Source organism: Brachypodium distachyon, chromosome 3 (genome assembly GCF_000005505.3).
Source record: "Brachypodium distachyon strain Bd21 chromosome 3, Brachypodium_distachyon_v3.0, whole genome shotgun sequence".
Classification (NCBI taxonomy): domain Eukaryota; kingdom Viridiplantae; phylum Streptophyta; class Magnoliopsida; order Poales; family Poaceae; genus Brachypodium; species Brachypodium distachyon.
In genome coordinates this window covers 37,635,847-37,656,133 of record NC_016133.3, presented here as the reverse complement: position 1 = coordinate 37,656,133, position 20,287 = coordinate 37,635,847, and the positions used below count along the sequence as shown (strand labels likewise).

Sequence of the window (20,287 nt, the reverse complement as noted above, 5' to 3'; positions counted from 1 at the left end):
CGTGTAAGTTGCCACTGGATCATCTAAAAATAAGTTGCCACTGGATCTCAACTCTTTTCTTTCCCTGGTTTTCTGACAATCTTGACGAGCGTGTACGTCCCTCAATGCAAGTGTATCAGTGTATTGTCATCAGTATATATAGTCTGCAAGACTGGAGAGCAGGAGAGACAAGCGCTAGGCCTGTACCATTCGTTACCCTCGCCACAGGTACCTACTAAAAAAATCACTTTTAGTAAGAGAATTAGAGGAGGCAATACAAACACTTGAAAAACTGCTACTTAAAAGAAAGACATGCTACAATAAGGATGAAGTCAGCACATTTAATTATGTTAAGTTCGATTTTATATGCAAAAATAGTTGGCTACCCCAACCATCCTCACAAGATGAAATTTTGACTGGCAATTCTTTAAATTTGTGTTCAAGTTCCTAATTTTGATTTGATAATTTTCAGTTTTGAATTGAGAGGTTACAGTATAAAAATTGAAGTTGACGAATTTTAGTCGAATACGGAGGGAAGATAAACAAGCAAGTAAGGCGATAGGAAGGAAAAGTGTGTGAATCTTGAAGGAACTCCAACAATGGATGTCTGATAGGTAGAGGCGTAGAGCCATACCCTCACCAAATGAATGTTGTATCACTTCACATTTGGCGTCATAGGTGCTTCTAATTCACACTATCCTATTTCATCAGATTTTACACTACGACATTTCAAACATTCGTATAAGTAACTTAGTGTTCCATATAAACACATGTTTCATATTTGTAGAAAGGAGCACATAACAAAAGAAAATCAAACATATTCCAAGAAACAATATTTTTAGATTAAACAATTGTATTTTGTACTATACTGCTATACACCCACCGGTGACAAGTGACGCTTTCCAGTTTCAGAAAAGCTTGGGTTTTTCACTAAAAACAATGATATGTTAAGCAATATCACCTTGAAATTTCTTGGGCATAAACTTCGAATTGTTCATTGCAAATTTCTGGGGGGACTTCAAAACAATGACGTGCCTATATGCACTTTGGCGGGCCACATTTTTTGTAGGGAAACCAATAGTCATCCACTAATTTCGGTTTATCAAGTACTTTGTTTGGACTGTGCCATATTTCTCTGTCTCTCAACATAAAACAAGACCATAAAAACAAAACAGACGTGACTCAGCTTGTTAAAGTATTTGTGGGACACATACACAAGTATCCATCTCTGCCAATAGAAGACAAACGCAACAAAAGAAAGGGAGAAGATGAGAGAGGTTTGTAGGACATAGCAGTAGCAGTGGATTTTTAGAGTTCGCTTTGTACGGTTTGCATCATTCTGCTGCAGTGAATTGTCACAGAGTTCAAATATCAATTCTACCATCATCTGATCACAAGTCACTGCTTGTGATCAGAAAGTATTGAAGATTTGAAGTGCAAGAAGCCCAGGTGCATCTACATTTCATATGTACTAAGAATCTGACGCACCACAATATCTAGTCACTCTGAAACTGATATGCCTCTAGCTGTAGCCATTCTTATAAATCATATCGGTTGTCAAATAGGACTACTGTGCAAATGCAATCTTAGCACTGAGAGGTCAAATGTTGGATATTCTACTTACAAAATTACCCGAGTCCTAAAGATCCTCCAGGTAGCTCATAGATCTGTTTCTAAGTAACGTTAGTACTTCGACTACAAACCCGATCTGAACTCTAAATCAGCAAAAATTGCCAAGAAACTGGATTCAGTCTTGGCCAGGACCACGATAGATCAGAGATTATAATCGCCTACACATCAAATTGCAGACATAACGCAGCTAGGAATGAAATACTGAACCGCAATTTCGCTAGATGGGGATCCCATACCTAGGCTGCGCGGAGTTGTCGGAGACGGCGACGACGAAGGTGGCGGCATCCCAGAGGAAAGCTTTAACCGCGATGACGGGGATGCGGTAGCGGACGGCGGCGAGCGGGTTGCACGCGGACTGCACGAAGAAACGCCTCATCGGCGCGCTCCATGATCGACCCCCAGGTTGACCAGCTGCAGCTTCCGCCTCGTGTCCAAACTCCAAAGAGACAGAGATAATGTTTTCGATGTGCGTATGCGAAAAAATAACAGAGAGATTCACAAATCAATTTTTTTTTCGCCCCTCAACTCATTGTGAAGTTTGTTTTTCTTCTTTTAACAAATTTCATATTTGTTTCATCATTCAATTTTCAAAACCGGACATCACTAGCTCGAAGTACTCATTTGGTTCCATATTAAGTCCGAAATGTTACATGTATATATACGTATTTTAGTATATAAATATGTCCATTTTTAGACAAAGTTGAGTCACTTAGGGTGTGTTCGGAACTCCTCTGGCTTCCAGCTTCCCGAAACTCCACCGTGGAGCAGCAGCGAACGTAAAAACTCCGCGAAGCTGGATCCAAGAAGCCAACCCAATTCTCTGTACAAAACCCGAAGCACCTCTTTTGGAGATTTTTGGATTTGCAAAACGTGGAGCAGCTTAAAATTACAGCTATATTGCCACCGCCAAGTGAAACGGTTCGTTTCCTTCCCTGCCAATACCATTTTCTATCGACTCCTTCGTCCCAATCCCCTTCTGCTGCGCCCCCTCCTAGGCCCGATCCCTTCTGCTTGGCAGGCCGGCATTCTTCCTCCTCCTCCCTGAAAGGAATATGCCCGAGAGGCAATAATAAAATGGTTATTATCTTTTTCCATGTTTATAATAGATGTTTATTTCTCATGCTAAAATTGTATTAACCGGAAACGTTAATGCATGTGTGTCTAATAAACAAACAAGAGTTCCTAGTGATGCCTCTCATTTAACTAGCTTGTTGATTAACAGATGATCAAGGTTTCCTGATCATGAACATTGGATGTTGTTAATAACAGGGTCACATCATTAGGAGAATGATGTGATGAACACACACCCAAAGTAGGTATAGCAATACCATCAAGTCATTAAGTTTACATTGCTATATCAAACACATACGAAGTAGCCCTAATCCTTAGACCATGAGATCATGTCAATCACTGACACTGGAGGAGTGCTTTGATGACATCAAACGTCACACCGTAACAGGGTGACTATAATGGTGGCGTTGGGTACTCTGAAAGTAGTTGAGGCTCATGGATCAAAAGTGAGATTTGTCCATCCAGATGAAGGAGAGATATACTTTAGGCCCTCTCGGTGATATCACATCGATACCGCTTGCAAGCACGTGACTAGGTCACAAGGATGTCATATCACGGAACGAGTAAAGAGTACTACTTGACGGTAACGAGATCGAACTAGGTATAGTTGATACCGATGATCGGATCTCGGACAAGTAAAATATCGCGAGACAAAAGGAATTGGTTACGACGTTTATGGTTCACGCGAGATTCACCGTTGAATGAGTGGGAGTCATTACGGATCTCCAGATCCCGCCGATGATTATATGTTTTGATCAAGTCCACATCATTCACGAACCGTAGGGTGACACAGTTAAGGTTCATCGACGCTTTTGAGTGGATACGGAACACCGGAGAAAAGATTGGACAGCGAGCGCGGCGATTGTTTTCGAGGAGCACCGAAATTGTTTCGGGGTATCAGAATAGTTCAAGGGGATAAGTGTTAACGTTTGTTGATTAAATGAATTGACAAATATTAAATAAAAGAATTAAAAATGTTTAATTCATTTATGGGAGAAAAACCCCTTCATTTTGAGTGGAGTTTTACACCCATTATGGGGACCTTTGAGTTTGTGAGTGGAGTGTCCACTCACATGAAGAGGGGATAGGTGGGGGCACCCCTTGGGGTTGCTGCCCTTCCACTCCTATATATAGAGGGGTGGTGCTTCTCTCTCCCTTACACACTCATTTTGCACCTCTTGGTTCCTTCCTCCCGCTGCTCCACCTCACGAGCCATGGATTAGGCGAAACCCTGCTCAAATAGTTTCTCCACCACCACCACCACGCCGTAGTGCTGTTGGAGTTTCCGATGGATCCACTATTTCCGCTGCCCCGCTGGAACGAGATATCGGAGGTCGTCGTCGAGCCGTACGTGTGACCGAGTGCGGAAGCGCTGTCCATTTGCACCGCTCATCTTCGCGATCTTGAGTTCGGCAAGAGATCGTCTACATCATCCACGAGAACCGTTCTTGTTAACAAAGCTTTTGGTCTTCGAGGGTGAGTCCTTCTAACACTACGGTTTACCTGTTACTTTCATCTCCTAGATATGATCTTGGCCCGTTTGTGGTTTCAACCGTAGGAATTTTTTTGTTTTCTGTGCAACGAACTCTTCACTCCCACGTTCGTCGGCGTCCACCTCCTTCCCCGTTCTCCGGCGACGCGACCGCTCAGACCATACACCCGCCCCGGCCTCGAACCCATATGGCTGCCTCCGCCGCCGCATCCAGATCCAAGCGCGACCAGCTGTCCGGCGGCCTCCACCTGCTCCTAAGCTCTCCGGCGGCCTCCTCTCCCTCATTCTCAGATGAGCAGATCCCCCGAGCTCATCGTCTCGTACGAGATCCCGGCCTCGACCTGGTAGTGCCGAACGTGAACATGGAAGGCCTCGTCCTTAGCAGGCCGGCCCAACGAGAATAAGGCCCAGCCGAATCTGGAGTAGCCCCGAACGTCCGCTGCTTCGATCGGGACGCAGGAGTCGGTACGAGAAGCAAGATCGAAGGAGTTTCTGCAAGCTAGACGGTTGCCGAACACGCTCTTAATACGTGACAGAGTAATATTTTTTGTCAATGTAGCTGGTTTATGTCTCGGCACAGCATGTTGGCTTCCATATCACTATCCCGATTGTTGAACATGCACGTGCACGACCGGTACATCGAGGCTGCCGTACAGGCAGGGACGAAAAAAAAGACTACCTCTTATCCATAAAAAAGACTACCTCTTATCCATATTATTTGTCGCAATTTTGTCTAGATACACATGTACCCACACAACGGAACACGTGCAATATCAAAGGTCGTACCAAGAATGATATGGTTTTAAATAAGAATTCGTGTTCTTCTCCCACGCACGTTGTGTTCAAGGCCTTGGTGTTACTTACACGCTCGAGATCTCTTCTTCCTAAGAAAGGGCACGGAGGCAATGATGAAGCAAATTCAAGATGTTGTCTGGTTTGGTGATCTGAGGACTGGGGTTGGCTAATTCGTGATGTTAAGACTTGTAGTGGCTGCCGTAGCTGGCAGACTTTCGTTTTGGTGCCTTTGTGCAAAACTTGGCTGGAATGTTGCTCTTATGTCGATACTTTTGGTTTGTAGGTGGTTGTCAATTCCTGTAATGCTGGTATCCCTAGCTGAATCATGTTCAGCTTTCTAATAAAGTTGGGCTGAAAAGCCTTTTCTCTATTAAAAAAACTGCAACAGTAAGGCAAAAAAAGTATTTTTTTTCCATTTTATACTAGACATGAAAATTCAGATAGAAATAATGAGAGTACAAATGTTCTTCGTAAACGGTAACGACAATGCCTCAAATAATTTGATTAAACTGTAAAATGAAGAACCCAATTTTACTTTCTAGCACCATAATGTACGTTGATAACAGAAAACTTTCACATAATCATCAGACGGGTTGGCTAATCAAAACCGAGGCAGGAGGAGTCGCTAATAAAGAGGCACTAGCTACTAGTTCACAAAGGGAAAATGGTGAGTATCCATCCGGGATCTGGAATCCTTGGCCCCTTCTCTTTTGCTCCCGATCGGGCAAAGATTTCCCCGACCATATCACGCATCTTTGGCAAAGCAGGCAGCACTTTCGCTCGCCAACTCCCAGTCCTGAAACTGTTTCTTGCTTCCTACATTGCTGACGCGGATGCCGGATAGACCTAGCCGTAGCCCGTAGCGAAGTCTGGCCTCCCATCAATGTGTTTGGACGACCGCACGTGTTACGATCTAGCTGTAGTCACGGTTCGTAACGCTGACGAGCGCAGTATGACGGGTATGATTAGCCCTCCGGAGCCAATTCATTGTGCATGGATCCGTAAGAAAGGTTTTCCTCCTTTAAACAAAAAAAACTGCAGGAATCAACATCGAGGGGTTCATCCCTGCGTGTCGATGGTGGCTCACTCTATCGAGCAAGAAGTCGCCGCTTGGGAGAGCACGGTGTTAGTAACGTGACTTGGTCTTGCACGTGTGTGTACGAGCCGTTAGTATTGGTTAACTGACTTAGTCTATCCCAACGTCTCTAGCTTATCTAGTAGTTCGTTGGCAGTTTATCCAGTAGTTTGTTGGCTAGATTGTAGGAGTTAGCTGCTCTGCCGAAGGCATTTGTACATGTATTTATACCCCTTGTGTTCATCAATACAATCCAAGTGTTGAGCCACTCCATCTCTCTCGTGTCTTACATGGTATCAGACGCTCGACGTCTCTGAGACCGCACTCGCTTCCGCTGCCCTCATGGCAAACCCTGACACCAGCCTCCCTCTGACCTCCACGGCGGCCGGCGCACTCATAGCTTCAACTGCCGCTCTTGTGTCGCCTACTATCCTCCCTCCTGGCTCCACTCCACAGCCTGTAGGCATCGCCGCTGCCCTCGGCGCCGGCACAGGCCCAGATGTCTCCCTGAGCTCGCCCATGGCACCTCTCCCCACTGCCCGTGCTCTCTTCGATGATGATGTGGCCGCCACGTCCGTCGTCCACGATGCGGGCGCCATCCCGGTGACGGCTGCCTCTCTGAAGCATATCCGCATCAAGGAGCACGTCCTCACCGCCCTCGACCTCAAGCGAAACAACTATGGCCGGTGGAGCACCCTCTTCATGAAGGTCATCGACCGGAACGGCCTCGAGGACCACCTCGTTGCCGGCGCCGACCACAAGCTTGAGGACGCCGAATGGATGAAGGTCGACCTCACCATTGTGTCCTGGCTCTACACCACCATCAGCGAGGAGATCCTCGACATCATCCTCGCGCCGCACGATCCGGCTTTCGTGGTATGGACAAAACTCTCAAGTCTTTTTCTGGACAACATGATGACTCAGGCCGTCTACATGGAGGAGGAGTTCCGCAGTCTGCAGCAGGGCCACCTCTCCGTCACGGACTACTGCTCGCGCCTCAAGGTCCTCGCCGACGGCATGCGTGACGTCGGTGTTCAGGTCTCCGACCAGTCCATGCTCTTCAACATGCTCCGTGGTCTCAACCTTTCTCTCGGCCACGCCATCCCGGTGCTCACCATGTAGCAGCCACTGCCATCCTTCATGCGCGCCCGTTCGTATTTGCTGCTCGAGGAGCATCGCCAGGAGCAAGCCGCGCGTCGTCAAGCTGCCGCCTTCTTCTTCTTCGACCGCTCTGGCGCACCGGCACCTGCGTCCCCGCAGGGCTCTCCTTCCAGCAGCAACAAGAAGAACAAGAAGCGCAAGACTGCGTCGACCTCTCCGGCCGCCGGCAGCTCGCGCTTCCCCAACTCGCCTGCCGCACCATCTTGGCCACACGGCGTCAACCCGTGGTCTGGCACCTTTCAGGCCTGGCAACAGACACCGCGTGCGCCCGGCGCTGGCGTCCTCGGTCCCCGGCCACCCATGGCGTCCACTGCTCCGCAAGCCTACAACACCAACACCTCCATGATGGCGCCATCCTTCAGCTCGGCGACGCCCGCGGCTCCTGCTCTGGATCCCAACTTCATGGCGGCCATGCAACAGATGTCGCTCCAGAACAACGGCGGCGGCGGCGACTGGTTCCTTGACACGGGCGCCTCGTCGCACATGACGTCCAGCACAAGTAACCTCTCCTCCTTCTCCCCTTACTCTACCTCGTCTCAAATTACAGTAGGTAATGGTGCTCATCTTCCTATTACTGCAATTGGCACTGCCTCTATTTCTACTTCTGCTCGTCCTCTTTATCTCCGTAATGTACTTGTCTCTCCTAACCTCGTTAAGAACTTACTTTCTGTACGAACTCTCTCACGAGATAACAACGTTTCTGTTGAGTTTGACCCGGCTGGTTTCTCTATAAAGGATCTGCATTCCAGGGCGGCTATTCTGCGAAGTAACAGCCCCGGCGATCTGTACCCGGTTCGGTCATCCCCTGGAGCTCGTCCTTGTCATGCCGCCTTCACTGCCACCTCTGTCAGCTTGTGGCATCCTCGCCTTGGTCACCTAGGAGATGCTTCTTTAGCTCACATTATTCGTTCATTCCCCTTTTCCTGTATTAAAGACAGTGATGCCTCTCACCACTCTACTGCTTGTCGCTTAGGCAAACACACTAGATTTCCATTTCAGCAATCTACTACTATCACTTCCTTCCTTTTCAGTTGATTCCTTGTGATGTTTGGACCTCGCCTGTTGTGAGCTCCTCAGGATTTACTTATTATTTAGTTATACTTGATGATTACTCACATTTTGTGTGGACTTTTTCCCTGCGCCGTAAATCTGACGCTCTTCCTTCCCTCCTCTCCTTCCACGCGTATGTTGCTACTCAGTTTCGTCTGCGCATTCTTGCACTTCAAACTGACAACGGCAAGGAATTTGACAACGCCGCCCTCCGCTCTTTTCTCTCGCGGCACGGCATCCAACTTCGCCTCTCGTGTCCGTACACCTCGCAACAGAACGGCAAGGCGGAGCGCATCCTCCGGACCCTCAACGACGGCATGCGCACTCTCCTCTTTCAAGCCTCCATGCCACCAAAATTCTGGGCTGATGCTCTTGCCACGTCTACCCTTTTGCTCAATCTTTGGCCATGCAAACCTTGTCAAATGCACACTCCCTACGAGCTTCTTTTTGGCATTCCTCCTCCATACTCTCATCTGCGTGTTTTTGGATGCTTGTGTTTTCCTAACACTATTGCTACTTCTAGGAACAAACTAATGCCTCGTTCAGTTTCTTGTGTATTTCTTGGTTACTCTGCAGATCACCGGGGATACAGGTGTTTTGACCTGGTTTCTCGTCGTGTGCTAACCTCTCAGCATGTTCATTTCCACGAGGACATTTTTCCTTTTGCACAGGTGAACGCCCAGCCGACGCCAGCTCCGACACCAGCCGACGACGCCCCGTCCTTCGACCCGGCGATCCTCTCACTGGGTCCCGTACGTGCTGCTCCTCCGGCCTCTCCATCGCGCCCAGCTGCAGCCACGGTGTGCCCTGCAGGCACCTCTCCCGCGTCTGACACGCCCTCGATGAATTCGTCCGGCGTGCGCCCGTCTTCCGGCGGCTTCGTACCGTCCGCTGGCCGGCCCGCGCCACCCACCTCCGGCATCGACACCGCGCCCACGCCATCGCCGTCTACGCCATCGCCGACCATGCCATCGCCGTCCACACCAACGTCCTCAAGCATCCTGCCCGTTGTGCCGCTAGCGCCGGTGCATTGCATGGTCACTCGTGCACAGAACGGCATCTTCCTCCCCAAGCGCTTGTTCGACTGCACTGCATCGACCACACCTTCACCAGTTCCGTCGTCAGCTCGTGCCGCCCTTCGCGACGCGCACTGGCATGCTGCTATGCAGGAAGAATATGACGCCCTCATCAACAACAACACCTGGACCTTAGTTCCACGACCACATGGCGCCAACCTTGTTTGCGGCAAGTGGATTTTTCGCCACAAGACTCGACCCGACTGCTCCCTCGAGCGCTACAAGGCGCGTTGGGTCATCAGTGGGTTTTCTCAGCGCCCCGGAGTCGACTTCAGTGAGACGTTCTCTCCGGTGGTTAAGTCCGCCACGATCCGCACTGTGCTCCATCTCGCTGCTGCTCGTGCATGGCCGATCCACCAGCTCGACATGAAGAATGCCTTCTTGCATGGCATCTTGTCCGAGCGTGTCTACTCGCAGCAGCCGACGGGATTTGTCGATCCATCGAAGCATGTGTGCCTCCTCTCCAAGTCTCTGTACGGACTGAAGCAGGCCCCAAGGGCTTGGTACACTCGCATCGCCACCTTCCTTCGATCTACAGGTTTTGTTGCCACCACCTCCGCCCCGTCGCTGTTCGTGCTTCGTCATGGCATCGACGCCGCGTACCTGCTGCTCTACGTTGATGACATCGTCCTGACGGCGTCCACTGAACGACTGCTCCGACACATCATCACTAGCCTGAGTTCTGAGTTCTCAATGAAGGACTTAGGACCGCTTCAGCTCTTTCTTGGGATTCAGGTAACTCGGACAGCCGCCGGATTTTTCCTGTCACAGGAACACTACGCCGAGGAGCTACTGGACCGTGCCTCTATGTGCAACTGCACGCCTGCCGGTACGCCCGTCAACATCAAGCCCAAGTCGTCCTCGACCGATGGTACTCCCTATGCCGATCCCTCAGGCTATCGTAGCATCGTCGGTGCCCTACAGTACTTGACGATGACACGGCCTGACATTGCCTACGCTGTTCATCAAGTGTGTCTCCACATGCACTCGCCGACGGACGCTCATTGGCAATTGGTGAAGCGAGTTCTTCGGTACATTCGAGGAACTACCTCACTTGGTCTGCAGCTTCGGGCGTCGTCCACCGTCGACATCACCGTCTACTCCGACGCAGATTGGGCCGGCTGCCCGGACACGCGGCGGTCTACCTCGGGCTACTGTGTCTTCCTTGGCGGCTCGCTTGTGTCTTGGTCGTCCAAACGACAGGCCACCGTCTCCCGCTCCAGTGTGGAAGCAGAGTACCGTGCCGTGGCAAATGCTGTTGCCGAGTGTACTTGGCTTCGACAACTTCTGGGCGAGCTGCACTGCGACATCCGCACGGCCACTGCTGTGTTCTGCGACAACGTCTCCGCCGTCTACCTTGCCGCCAACCCTGTCCATCACAAACGAACGAAGCACATTGAGCTCGATGTACACTTCGTCCGAGAGAAGGTGGCCATCGGCCAGGTTCGAGTCACTCATGTTCCCACGACACAACAACTCGCGGACATCATGACGAAAGGCCTGCCCACGGCGGTGTTTGATACTCTACACTCCAGTCTCAGCATTCTTTATCTCGATGCTGTGACTGCCGGGGGCTGTTAGTAACGTGACTTGGTCTTGCACGTGTGTGTACAAGCCGTTAGTATTGGTTAGCTGACTTAGTCTATCCCAATGTCTCTAACTTATCTAGTAGTTCGTTGGCAGCTTATCCAGTAGTTTGTTGGCTAGATTGTAAGAGTTGGCTGCTCTGCCGAAGGCATTTGTACATGTATTTATACCCCTTGTGTTCATCAATATAATCAAAGTGTTGAGCCACTCCATCTCTCTCGTGTCTTACACACAGGACTATTTAAGGATAGAAATTCTTTTATAAGGGTGCGTGAGTCGTGAAACGTAAGCGATTAATCCCTAACGCTAAGTCCTCCGGACATGTAATCGTGTCGCGGTATTTCTTCTTATAATTATGATACGTTGCCTAGGCGTATTCTAGAAGAAAAAAAATCGAGGATTGACTAGTTCATTCTTAGGGGAAATTAAGATGCGAAAACCTTGGAAAAACACAAAAGCTAGCTTTTGATGCTTTCTCTGTGGGAGTCTGTCTATCAATTTGTTCTATGTAAAAGAACAGACATATGGCACTTGTACAAAAAAATCATCTGAAGTGCGAAAGTGCCTCAGCTCCGGGAGTGGAACCGGCCGGCCGGCCTGACGCGCGCGCGGTAGCTGGCTCGCGGTTCGGTCGTACGCTTTAGACCAGCGCACCACCGCCCCTATGGTTGTTGCTTCTATCCGTGTCAGGTCCGGTGGATGGACCGTGGGCGCGCAAGGGGGGAGCACGGCAGGGTGCTTCGCTTGCACGCTGCCGCGGCAAGAACCATGATCATGGCAAGGAGAAAAATTCACTCTTTACTAAGTACTCTAGTGCTACTGCTACTGCTTGGGGTGGGCCGGCAACGCCGCCCTGCCTCCGTTCCCGTGCGTGACTGCGCCCCGCTGACTGCTTGCTCAGGTCCCTCCATCCCAGCCCGGCACAGCATGCACCACGCAGGGGCACGCACTTGAGCCACTCCGTTCCAAAGTCCAAACACTTGAGCCGATCATACGCGCGCGCAACCATTCTTGCAGTTGTGTTCTGTTCTGGGGAACCCTGCGCCGCCGCGGCACGGTCTCTGACCGGGTTGGTTCTGTTCTCTCCCAGGCCCCGTAGCGGCCTGTGCTGTGTGCCATGTTCCTGTACGGCTGTGTGCTCCATTTGGGTACAGTCTGTCTCGTGACTTTGCACTTTCGTGGTCTGAATATGCAGCGTCCCTCCACTTTGTCCCCCCTGTATAAAGTGCCGCCCGTCTGCACGACCGCACTCGGCCTCACCTTTTTGTATATATTCTTGGAAGAGCTTTACGGCGATGATACAACAAATGTCTCAAAAATTAACAAAAAGCTTTTATATATCTTTGCTACCATTTGGCACCCAAAGACGTTGTGACTATATTACCCTCTCCGTTTCCTTCGATAAACGTGTTCTCGCCTTGTCATAAGCTGAACTTTTAAAGTTTAACAAAATTAGTAGAAAAATATGAGTAAATTTCACGGAACCACATTTTTTTAGCAGATGTCTCACAAAACCACGGTTGTTTGTAATAATCTCACAAAACCACAACTTTTGGAGCAGCTAGTCTCAGAAAACTCTAATCTTGATAATTAAGCTGGTTGATTGTGTTTTCGACAACGCGGGGCCATCAATCAGATGCCACGTCATCTTTCCTGACCCATTTTCGATGCCCATTTTCTACAATATAGAAATAGAAACATATGAAATGGAACAACTTTAGCGAGCTTAACGGGCAGTTCGTTACGACCACTTGGCTTGTTTTAGTTCGTAATATATCAGATTTAAAGTTTAACTTGACTTATCAAGAAATGAGTTCAAGCTGAATCGAGCAGTTAAATGGTTGACTAAGAGTTTATTTGTGATAGCTCCAGCTTCACTAATTTGATGAAGCTAGTGATTCATAACTTCACTTTTTTTGTGGAGTTGGAGTTATGATTAATTACTTCAGCAATGCAACAAGATAAACTACTACTTATTAAACATCTATTCCCTCCGATTCTAAATTGTTGTCGAAATATTACATGTATCTAAACGCTTTTTAAAATAGATACATCCATATTTGGCAAATTTGATTACATTTAGAATCGGAGGAAGTACTAAAAAGTGAAGTTATGGATGACCAGTCCTATCAAAATTGTGGATATGTAGTTAATCCAAACACACCCTAATTCAGAAATCATGTTTTATATATTTCCAACGGAGTAGCTTTTCAAAAGAGAGTTGCATTCGGTTGCCATTGTCAGTTTCCCTACGAACCACACCCAGCGTCCGAGATCTGATCATATCAGTTTGTAGAAGAAAAAAAAATCCCGAATTCGCAAGAGAGGGGGCGCCTAATAATGACTACTTTTGCATCCAAGTTTATATAAGTAGCTTTTCTTCTCAAGACTGCAAACGCATTTATGTGGCAATGAATCGCATCGCACAGAGACGCATGCCATCATCTCCCGATAATTCTTTAGGAACAGAAAAGCTAGCTTCACCTTTAAGAAAGCAAATAGGGATCGATCGATGAAAAGGAATCAGCGTAGGAGTACGTGTATATGATGGTCAACGTTACAGTCTCTTTCACGTACAGTAGCGACCCCGGCCCCCACATGAGATAATTCCACAAGCTAGCTAGGTGTCAAAATGTATAGAAGGGCTAGATGTATATATGTCTGCCCCTTCTCATAGTATCTATTTTAAGTGCCTGCAGTTGGTAATCTCGAGGAGACGTGGTTGTTGCCTCGTAAGATAGTCTAATTAACTTTTGTTTATATTATATTTTGCCCCATGTGATGTACGGTAGATTTCTGACAAAATCCTCGCCCTTTTTTTTAAGTAAATACACCGTACCATTAGTTCATAAACTAAAAAAAACATTTTAGTCCACGAACTCGAAAAACACAAACTTAAACGTCTAAATTGGAACTACTGTGTCACTTTAGTCAAAAATGGTTCGGCGAGGCTTAATCCCGCCACGTCGGCTTCGGCAACCCCCTTCACCGACGTTCTCTCATCAAAATTGAGCATTGTGGTCTTGATAACAACCTTTAGGGAAGGCGGCGGCTACAACGGCGTGGTTCTCAGGACCCCAGGATCCCCATCTGGGGCGGCCTGCCTTGCCCCCTCGCGAGCAGCTCGGGCATGGTGATTTTGCAAAAAAAATCCTAAGAAAATCGAGTAGCAGCCCGCAGTCCTGGCCGAAGCTGACGTGGTGGCCACGTGGCGTATTTAAGCCTCGACAAACCATTTTTGGACTAAAGTGACACAGTAGCACCAGTTAAGGGGTTCAAGTGTGCGTTTTTCGAATTCGTGGACTAAAGTGTTCATTTTTGCCGAGTTCATGAACTAGTCGCGTATTTTACTCTTTTGTTTTTGTCCACCTCGTGTTGCCATGAACAGAGTGAGGGATTAACGGCACGTAAAACTAGCTAGCTGTTCCAATTTAACCTGTTAGATACTATATACAGCCTGATTATTACGTTCCATGATGCACGCAATGATGAACGACAGATGGGAGCATGCTCAATTCTCGCCGCTAATCACTCGCCTGACCATGACGGCGATGGATTCTACTGTTTGTTTTTGGAACGAGGCAATGGAAGCAGGCACGGCGGCCGCTGATCTCTTTCTCTCTCATGTATCTACTACACCTACCGGCTTGCGTGTGACGAAAGCGAGTAGGACACGAGGACAAGGACAAGCACACGCGCGAGCAGAGAGGGATGGAGATGTTTTAATTAAGCTGCTGCTAATGCATACATGCCCATTAATCAAGAAGCTGTCCCCTGGTCGCATCATATCTGTGGAACTCACTCATCAATCCTGTGATTGTTTGTAACGAAATTTAAGCAATGATAAACTGATAATATAGTAATGATTTTTTATATCATCATTCTAGGCAAAAAGATGTACTAGAGAAATTTGAGCATGCAAATTGAAGAACATTGTGCCGTAGAGAACTATAGATGGATTAACCGAGTAAAAATCTGCCGTTTGAGGCACCCGCTTGTGAGAATTGAGTATATATGCTACTCATGTATTTCATCATATAAGAAGAAGGTAATTTAATTAATTAACCTACTGATCCGATGTACAAATCCACGAGTCCACGCCCTGTGTCCTCATGGCCGCCCCCCCTGCTACCGTGGTTGTCGCAGCGGTGGTCGTCGCGGTGGCCGACGTTGTGGAATCCACATTGCGGTCGAGCAGTCGAGGCGCCGCGAGGGCCTCCGCGCCGGGGACGGAGGACGAGTAGATCGTCGTCGTCCTGCAGACGCCGCTCCCGACCAGGCCGGACAGCTCGTCTTCGTCGCGGCGGCGCCCATGGTCGACGACGCGAGGGTGCAAGTGCAAGTGCGTCCCTTCCGTGGCCAGGATGCCGTGGTGGTGCGTGCGGCCCAAGAAGCTACCGGCCACCGGGTCCTCCTCCTGCGGCCTCATCGGCGGCACGGACAATGTGTCGAACATTGGGTGCGTGGCGCCTGGTGCTGCGAGGGGGCTCTGGAAGGAGGAGAGGTAGTGGTGATCCCGCGATCCAAGGAGAGCGGCGGGCGACGCGGAGTGGTGGTACTGGTAGCTGCCGCCTGACGCCATAGCCGCGACGCTCGAGCTGGCGCACGCGGCTGTGACCACCGGAGGCGCAGTGCCGCCAATGCTGGACGGCGACGGCATGGCGAAGGACGACGACGACGGGAAAATGGAAGAAGGCTGGTGCGCCTGCTGGTGGTGCTTTTGGCGCGCGAAGGGGCGGAGGAGGTAGGGCGGGAAGGAGGAGGCTGCGGGGTTGTTAGGCGAGGAGCGGAAGAGGTGGTCGAAGCGGGAGCTGGCAGTGGGGGCGAAGGGAGGGGAAGGGACGCCGGTGAACTCCTGCACCATGGCGCGGAAGTTGGAGGTGTCCGTGGTCAGCACCGTCGTCGGCGCGCGCCGCGACGCCCGCGTCCGCTTCCTCGACCCCCTCGCCGCCGCCGCAGCCGCCGAAGAAGCAGCCTGCTGCTGCTGCTGGCCGGGTGCTACTGCCGAGGCCGCCGGTGGCACGCCATGCGAGGACGAGGACGACGGCGAGGCTCCGTCGGTACTGCCAGCTGGGACGGCTGGCAGGGCGGGCGACCAGTGGTGCGCCGCCTGAGGCAGCGGCGGGAGCGACGACGGCGTCTCGAGTTCATGACGAAGCCCGTAGAATGAGCCGCCGCCGACGAATCCCGCCGTGGACTGCCGCAGGAGCGCGGACAGCGGGGACGACGAGTCCGCGCACCTCGAGTCGAACTCTTCTTCGCCGCCCCCGCCGCAGCTCGACGACTGGAGGCTGCCGCTGTTGCCGGACTCCATCGACCGATCGATCTCTTTGCACCGTTCTAATCGGCTTTTTTGCGCTAGCTGCGTGGTGAGTGGTGACCGAAGACGCGCGCCTGGGCCTGGCGCGTCCGTCCCGGCGATGGAATGCAGCTATGCAAGGGTAAAACCGCGGGCGGGCTGCTTTGTATGGGGGACAGGCAGAGGGTCCCTGGCGCGCGCATGATTAGGCGCCGTGAAAAGCTAGTACGTGCGTGCAGAGGCAGCGATCCAGAGGTTTATTCGGTGTGCGCGTCCCCATCGGCAGGGGCAGCCAAATCATGGCATGCCGTTTCGCGACTTTTCGGCTTTGCCTTTGATCAACTGTAAAACCGTAAAGATCATCTTTGGTCTGAGTAATGCGGGTGATGATAAAGGGTGAGAGCTCCAGTAGAAAGCCGGGGCACGGTCTTGCTCGGCTACATGAGGGCACGAGGCACGGCTGTAGAAGACCTCAAACTTCGTAATGCTATGCGTAAGCTGGGGACAGGGACGGCCAGACGGGCTGGATTGGTACCTCTTGCTGTTACACTACACACCTCCTCTGACGCCCAGAGTGGAAAACTAGCAGAAAAATAAATAATTGCCACGGACAGGCAGGGTAGATGCAACAAGCGAACCGATACTGATACGACCGGATAGCACGGTTCCCTGTTCCCAGGTCTTGTGTTTCATGTTTCGGCAGCATGTTTTAGCATGCACGTTCCGTTTCTATGTTGCCCGTATCGGGTTCCAGTTCTCAGTTCTACCTGAACCATCAGGCGCATATGCATGATATGTACTCCTACCGTTTGCCCCATTTTGGCCATGTATTCCTGCCCTGCGCCGGCGTTTCACTGCCGTAGATTCAGATCGTCCACCCTGCTGGCTCCGTGAGAAAATCGATCTCGACCGCGCGCCGATCTGCTCAAAAAGAGGGCGGCCTGGCGCAAGTTTGAAGTGGTCTGGCTAAAAGTACAGGTTCGCGATCCCTGTCGGCCGTAGTGTTTCGCCCGACTCGTCGGTTCCATTACTAGTACTATCTCCTCTTCCTTTTTCTCTGTTCGTTCAGCAGTGCAAGCAAGGTTTTAAATCCGATTCCATATCCAGCGTGCCAGTAGGTGAGCTTAAATTAGCGTTTTGAAGTAGCAGGATTATTCGCCGCGCCGACGTAAACCTGCTGCTTGATTGACTGACTGCGTGAAGCACGTCGCACGTTTCATTCGCTTACCTAAACACGGCCTAATCAGTTATTTGGGCGGCTGCGCGCGTCGTCCTTGCTTATCCACTGAATTGAGCATCCTACTAGCTCCGATTGTCCATCTAATTAATGGTCTTCTCGCACCGGTAATCCCATGTACTGACCCCAAAGTCTTTACTCTTCTCCCTTTTGGCGCCAGCCATTCTGTTGCCATGGTGTTTTGGACGGCAGACATTGACGGGGTATGCATATTTATAATTCAGTGTACTATGCATGATCTCTGGTACTTTGATGCATCACGGCCAAGCATACTGGATCCTCGCCATGTGCCATCGATCTAGAAAAATCGTGTTATCCACCCATAAAATGAGCATTCATCCTGTGATCCTCTCTTTTGGGTACAAAGAAAACTATATATTTCCACCCTGTGCATTAAAATGGTTTTAATATTTTGTTTCTCTCAAAACTATATATGGTGCTAATATATACGCATGGCCATGCCCACAATTCACTCGGAGCGAGGCACATGATCAGCGGGATAGTTCCAAATTGCGAATACCAAAATTGTTCTTCTTCTTCTTGGATGGTATAACTCGTGGATGCTGCAAGCTTCACATAATTGTGCGTTGACAATGCTCGGGACCATGCAGTACTGTAGAAGTGCCCCTCACCAAACTCTCTGCGAGTGGCTCTCTACCAAATCCTTTGTCCCCGTGTGATAATTGCACGGATCAAATTGAAGGCTTCTCAAAGTGGTGATACTACCTTAGCCTCCCTAGCTTGCCAGTCTCTAATTCTTGCTAAATGATGGATTGCAAAATAAGACCACACCTGAAATAGTAGAAGGTATCAATCACTCGATCCCGTTGTTTCAATTTCAACACACAGTTGCAGAACTCGTAAAAAAAAGGATTGTAGGCCAGGTATTACGTTTACCCCTTTTGTGTCAGCCCGGGTATCACGTTCACCCTCTATTCGCCGGTACCGGCGGCACCCCTCTAAATTTTTTTGAAGGTCGCCAAAAATATCGAAGAATTTGAATCAAACTTAAATTTTAGGATTTTTATTTTGTAAAAATCCTGACAGAGTGGTCTCACGTGTCAAATCTATGTGGTGCTAGTTAGTGCAATTGTCCATGAGTTGGTGTGGCTTAGTCAGCTAGGGCACGAACAACCCCTGCCAAGTCGGAAATAAGGTTCAAAATTTCAACAAAGTTTGAACAAAATTTAAAAAAATTCACTAATTTTTTGGCAAGTAACAAATTCTTCTACCTAAAGTTTTTGGACTAGATTCACTTGAATTATAAATGAACTTTGGTCTAAAGAATACATACAGCAAATGATCATTTCCTCTAATTTTGATTACCTTCGAAATTTCAGGGTTGCCAAAATGTTAAACATTGATCGGAAACATACTCATGAGATATTGGATGCGAATACACCATGTAGGACTGCATGTGAGGCACCTTTGTCAGGACAGCTAATTATTTTAAATGGGGTAAAATTGTGTCACAAACTTTTTTAAAGGAACAAAAAGTGGAATTCACTCAGACCTAAAATTTGTTGGTGTAACTGTCAGTTTGGAACTATCCAGCTGATGTGCCTCATTCGCTACTAGTTTGAAAAGAATGAAAGGCCCTAACCCTTGCAAATTGCATCATCTCATCCAGTTATTAGATGGGACCGTGCAACCAATCGTCCTTACAAAAGCGATGGATTAAGAGCTTAGCCCTGGACCCCCATTGCACTAGTATTTACCTGTTCAGGGGTGCACAACAGCACGAAATTGTCGGCACTGAGAGCGAGCCATTACGTTAAAGTTTGTAGGCAAGTTAAGGTGATAGCTACCTTCTAACCCTCGCTCTTGGCAAGAACTCCCCTTTTCTGGCACAATTGATGGGATCTGAAGTTATCTGTTGTGAGAGCCGGATGCTAGAAATGGTATCAAGCCATAAATGATGCATATGAGATCATCAGCATTGAGATGCCTCTTTTTTTTTTACGAAATATTGAGATGGCCTCTCTCCGGTAAAATTTTATGGGATTGCCTGTTAGCTAGCTACTTAGATAGCTAGACAGGCAGCCACCCATCAATTTCTGCTCCAAAATTGAAAGATTCAATGTTTCGCTTGAGAAGAGACCTGGTAGCCATCCATCAGTGTCTGCTCCTCCCAAACTGGCATCTGTACTAAATTGACCGAGATATCACAATCAATGAACTCAGCGTCGAATTTTGACACTGAAATGGAATGCTTTGAGGTTCTTATATATTGGACACTCTTATGATATCTACTCCAATGCGGTATCTCTCAGTGCGATGAGTTTCTCTAGTTTGTAATTTGTGTTATGCTGAAGAATTAAGAGTGTGCAGCTTTGAGCTTGGATATGTACTCCCTCTCATTTTAAATTCTTGACTCAAATTTGTACAAATATGGATATATCTATTCTTGAAAAGCGTCTAGATACATATAATATTTCGACGACAATTTATTTACGGAGGAGTATCATCTAGCTGACGCATATGTACACGGATCGATAATTACGTTTTAATGAGCCTACGATTATGCGTGCGGCTTTGTAGTGTGCATGCTGACATGCAGGGATATATCTCCAACCGCACGTCTCAGCTAAGTACCTACTGATGTAAAGCAGGTGACGCTGTTTAGTCCCACCTCGGAAAGTTAAGCACGCTCGAACCATATTATAAGGAGACCCTCTACCAAGCAGACGTGCCCGGACTCCGGAGCACACCCAACACACGAAAACTTAAATGTTAGTAGTGTCGTGGTGGCACCTATGGTGCGACCTGCACGTGTAGCATACAAATCAAAGGTTGAATGATTACAGGGTTGCCACCACTAAGTTGATCATGC

General features: G+C 48.9%; 2 protein-coding genes across 2 annotated transcripts; one reads left to right on the top strand and one right to left on the bottom strand.

Annotated features, from left to right (window-relative positions):
• The first annotated feature begins 6,386 nt into the window (after positions 1-6,386).
• On the top strand, positions 6,387-7,166 carry LOC104584209. Its single transcript, XM_010238391.1, has one exon. It carries the CDS (start codon positions 6,387-6,389, stop codon positions 7,164-7,166), a length of 780 nt encoding a protein of 259 aa, XP_010236693.1.
• A 7,653-nt stretch (positions 7,167-14,819) lies between these two features.
• LOC100845402 (nuclear envelope pore membrane protein POM 121) lies at positions 14,820-16,426 on the bottom strand. Its single transcript, XM_014900343.2, has one exon. The coding sequence runs from the start codon at positions 16,230-16,232 to the stop codon at positions 14,985-14,987; it is 1,248 nt and encodes a 415-aa protein (XP_014755829.1). The 5' UTR covers positions 16,233-16,426; the 3' UTR covers positions 14,820-14,984.
• Between the last annotated feature and the right edge of the window lie 3,861 nt (positions 16,427-20,287).

Bases quoted from the DNA above. Each gene is read 5' to 3' on its own strand.
- LOC104584209 (XM_010238391.1), top strand. From the start codon at position 6,387: ATGGCAAACCCTGACACCAGCCTCCCTCTGACCTCCACGGCGGCCGGC.
- LOC100845402 (XM_014900343.2), bottom strand. From the start codon at position 16,232: ATGGAGTCCGGCAACAGCGGCAGCCTCCAGTCGTCGAGCTGCGGCGGG.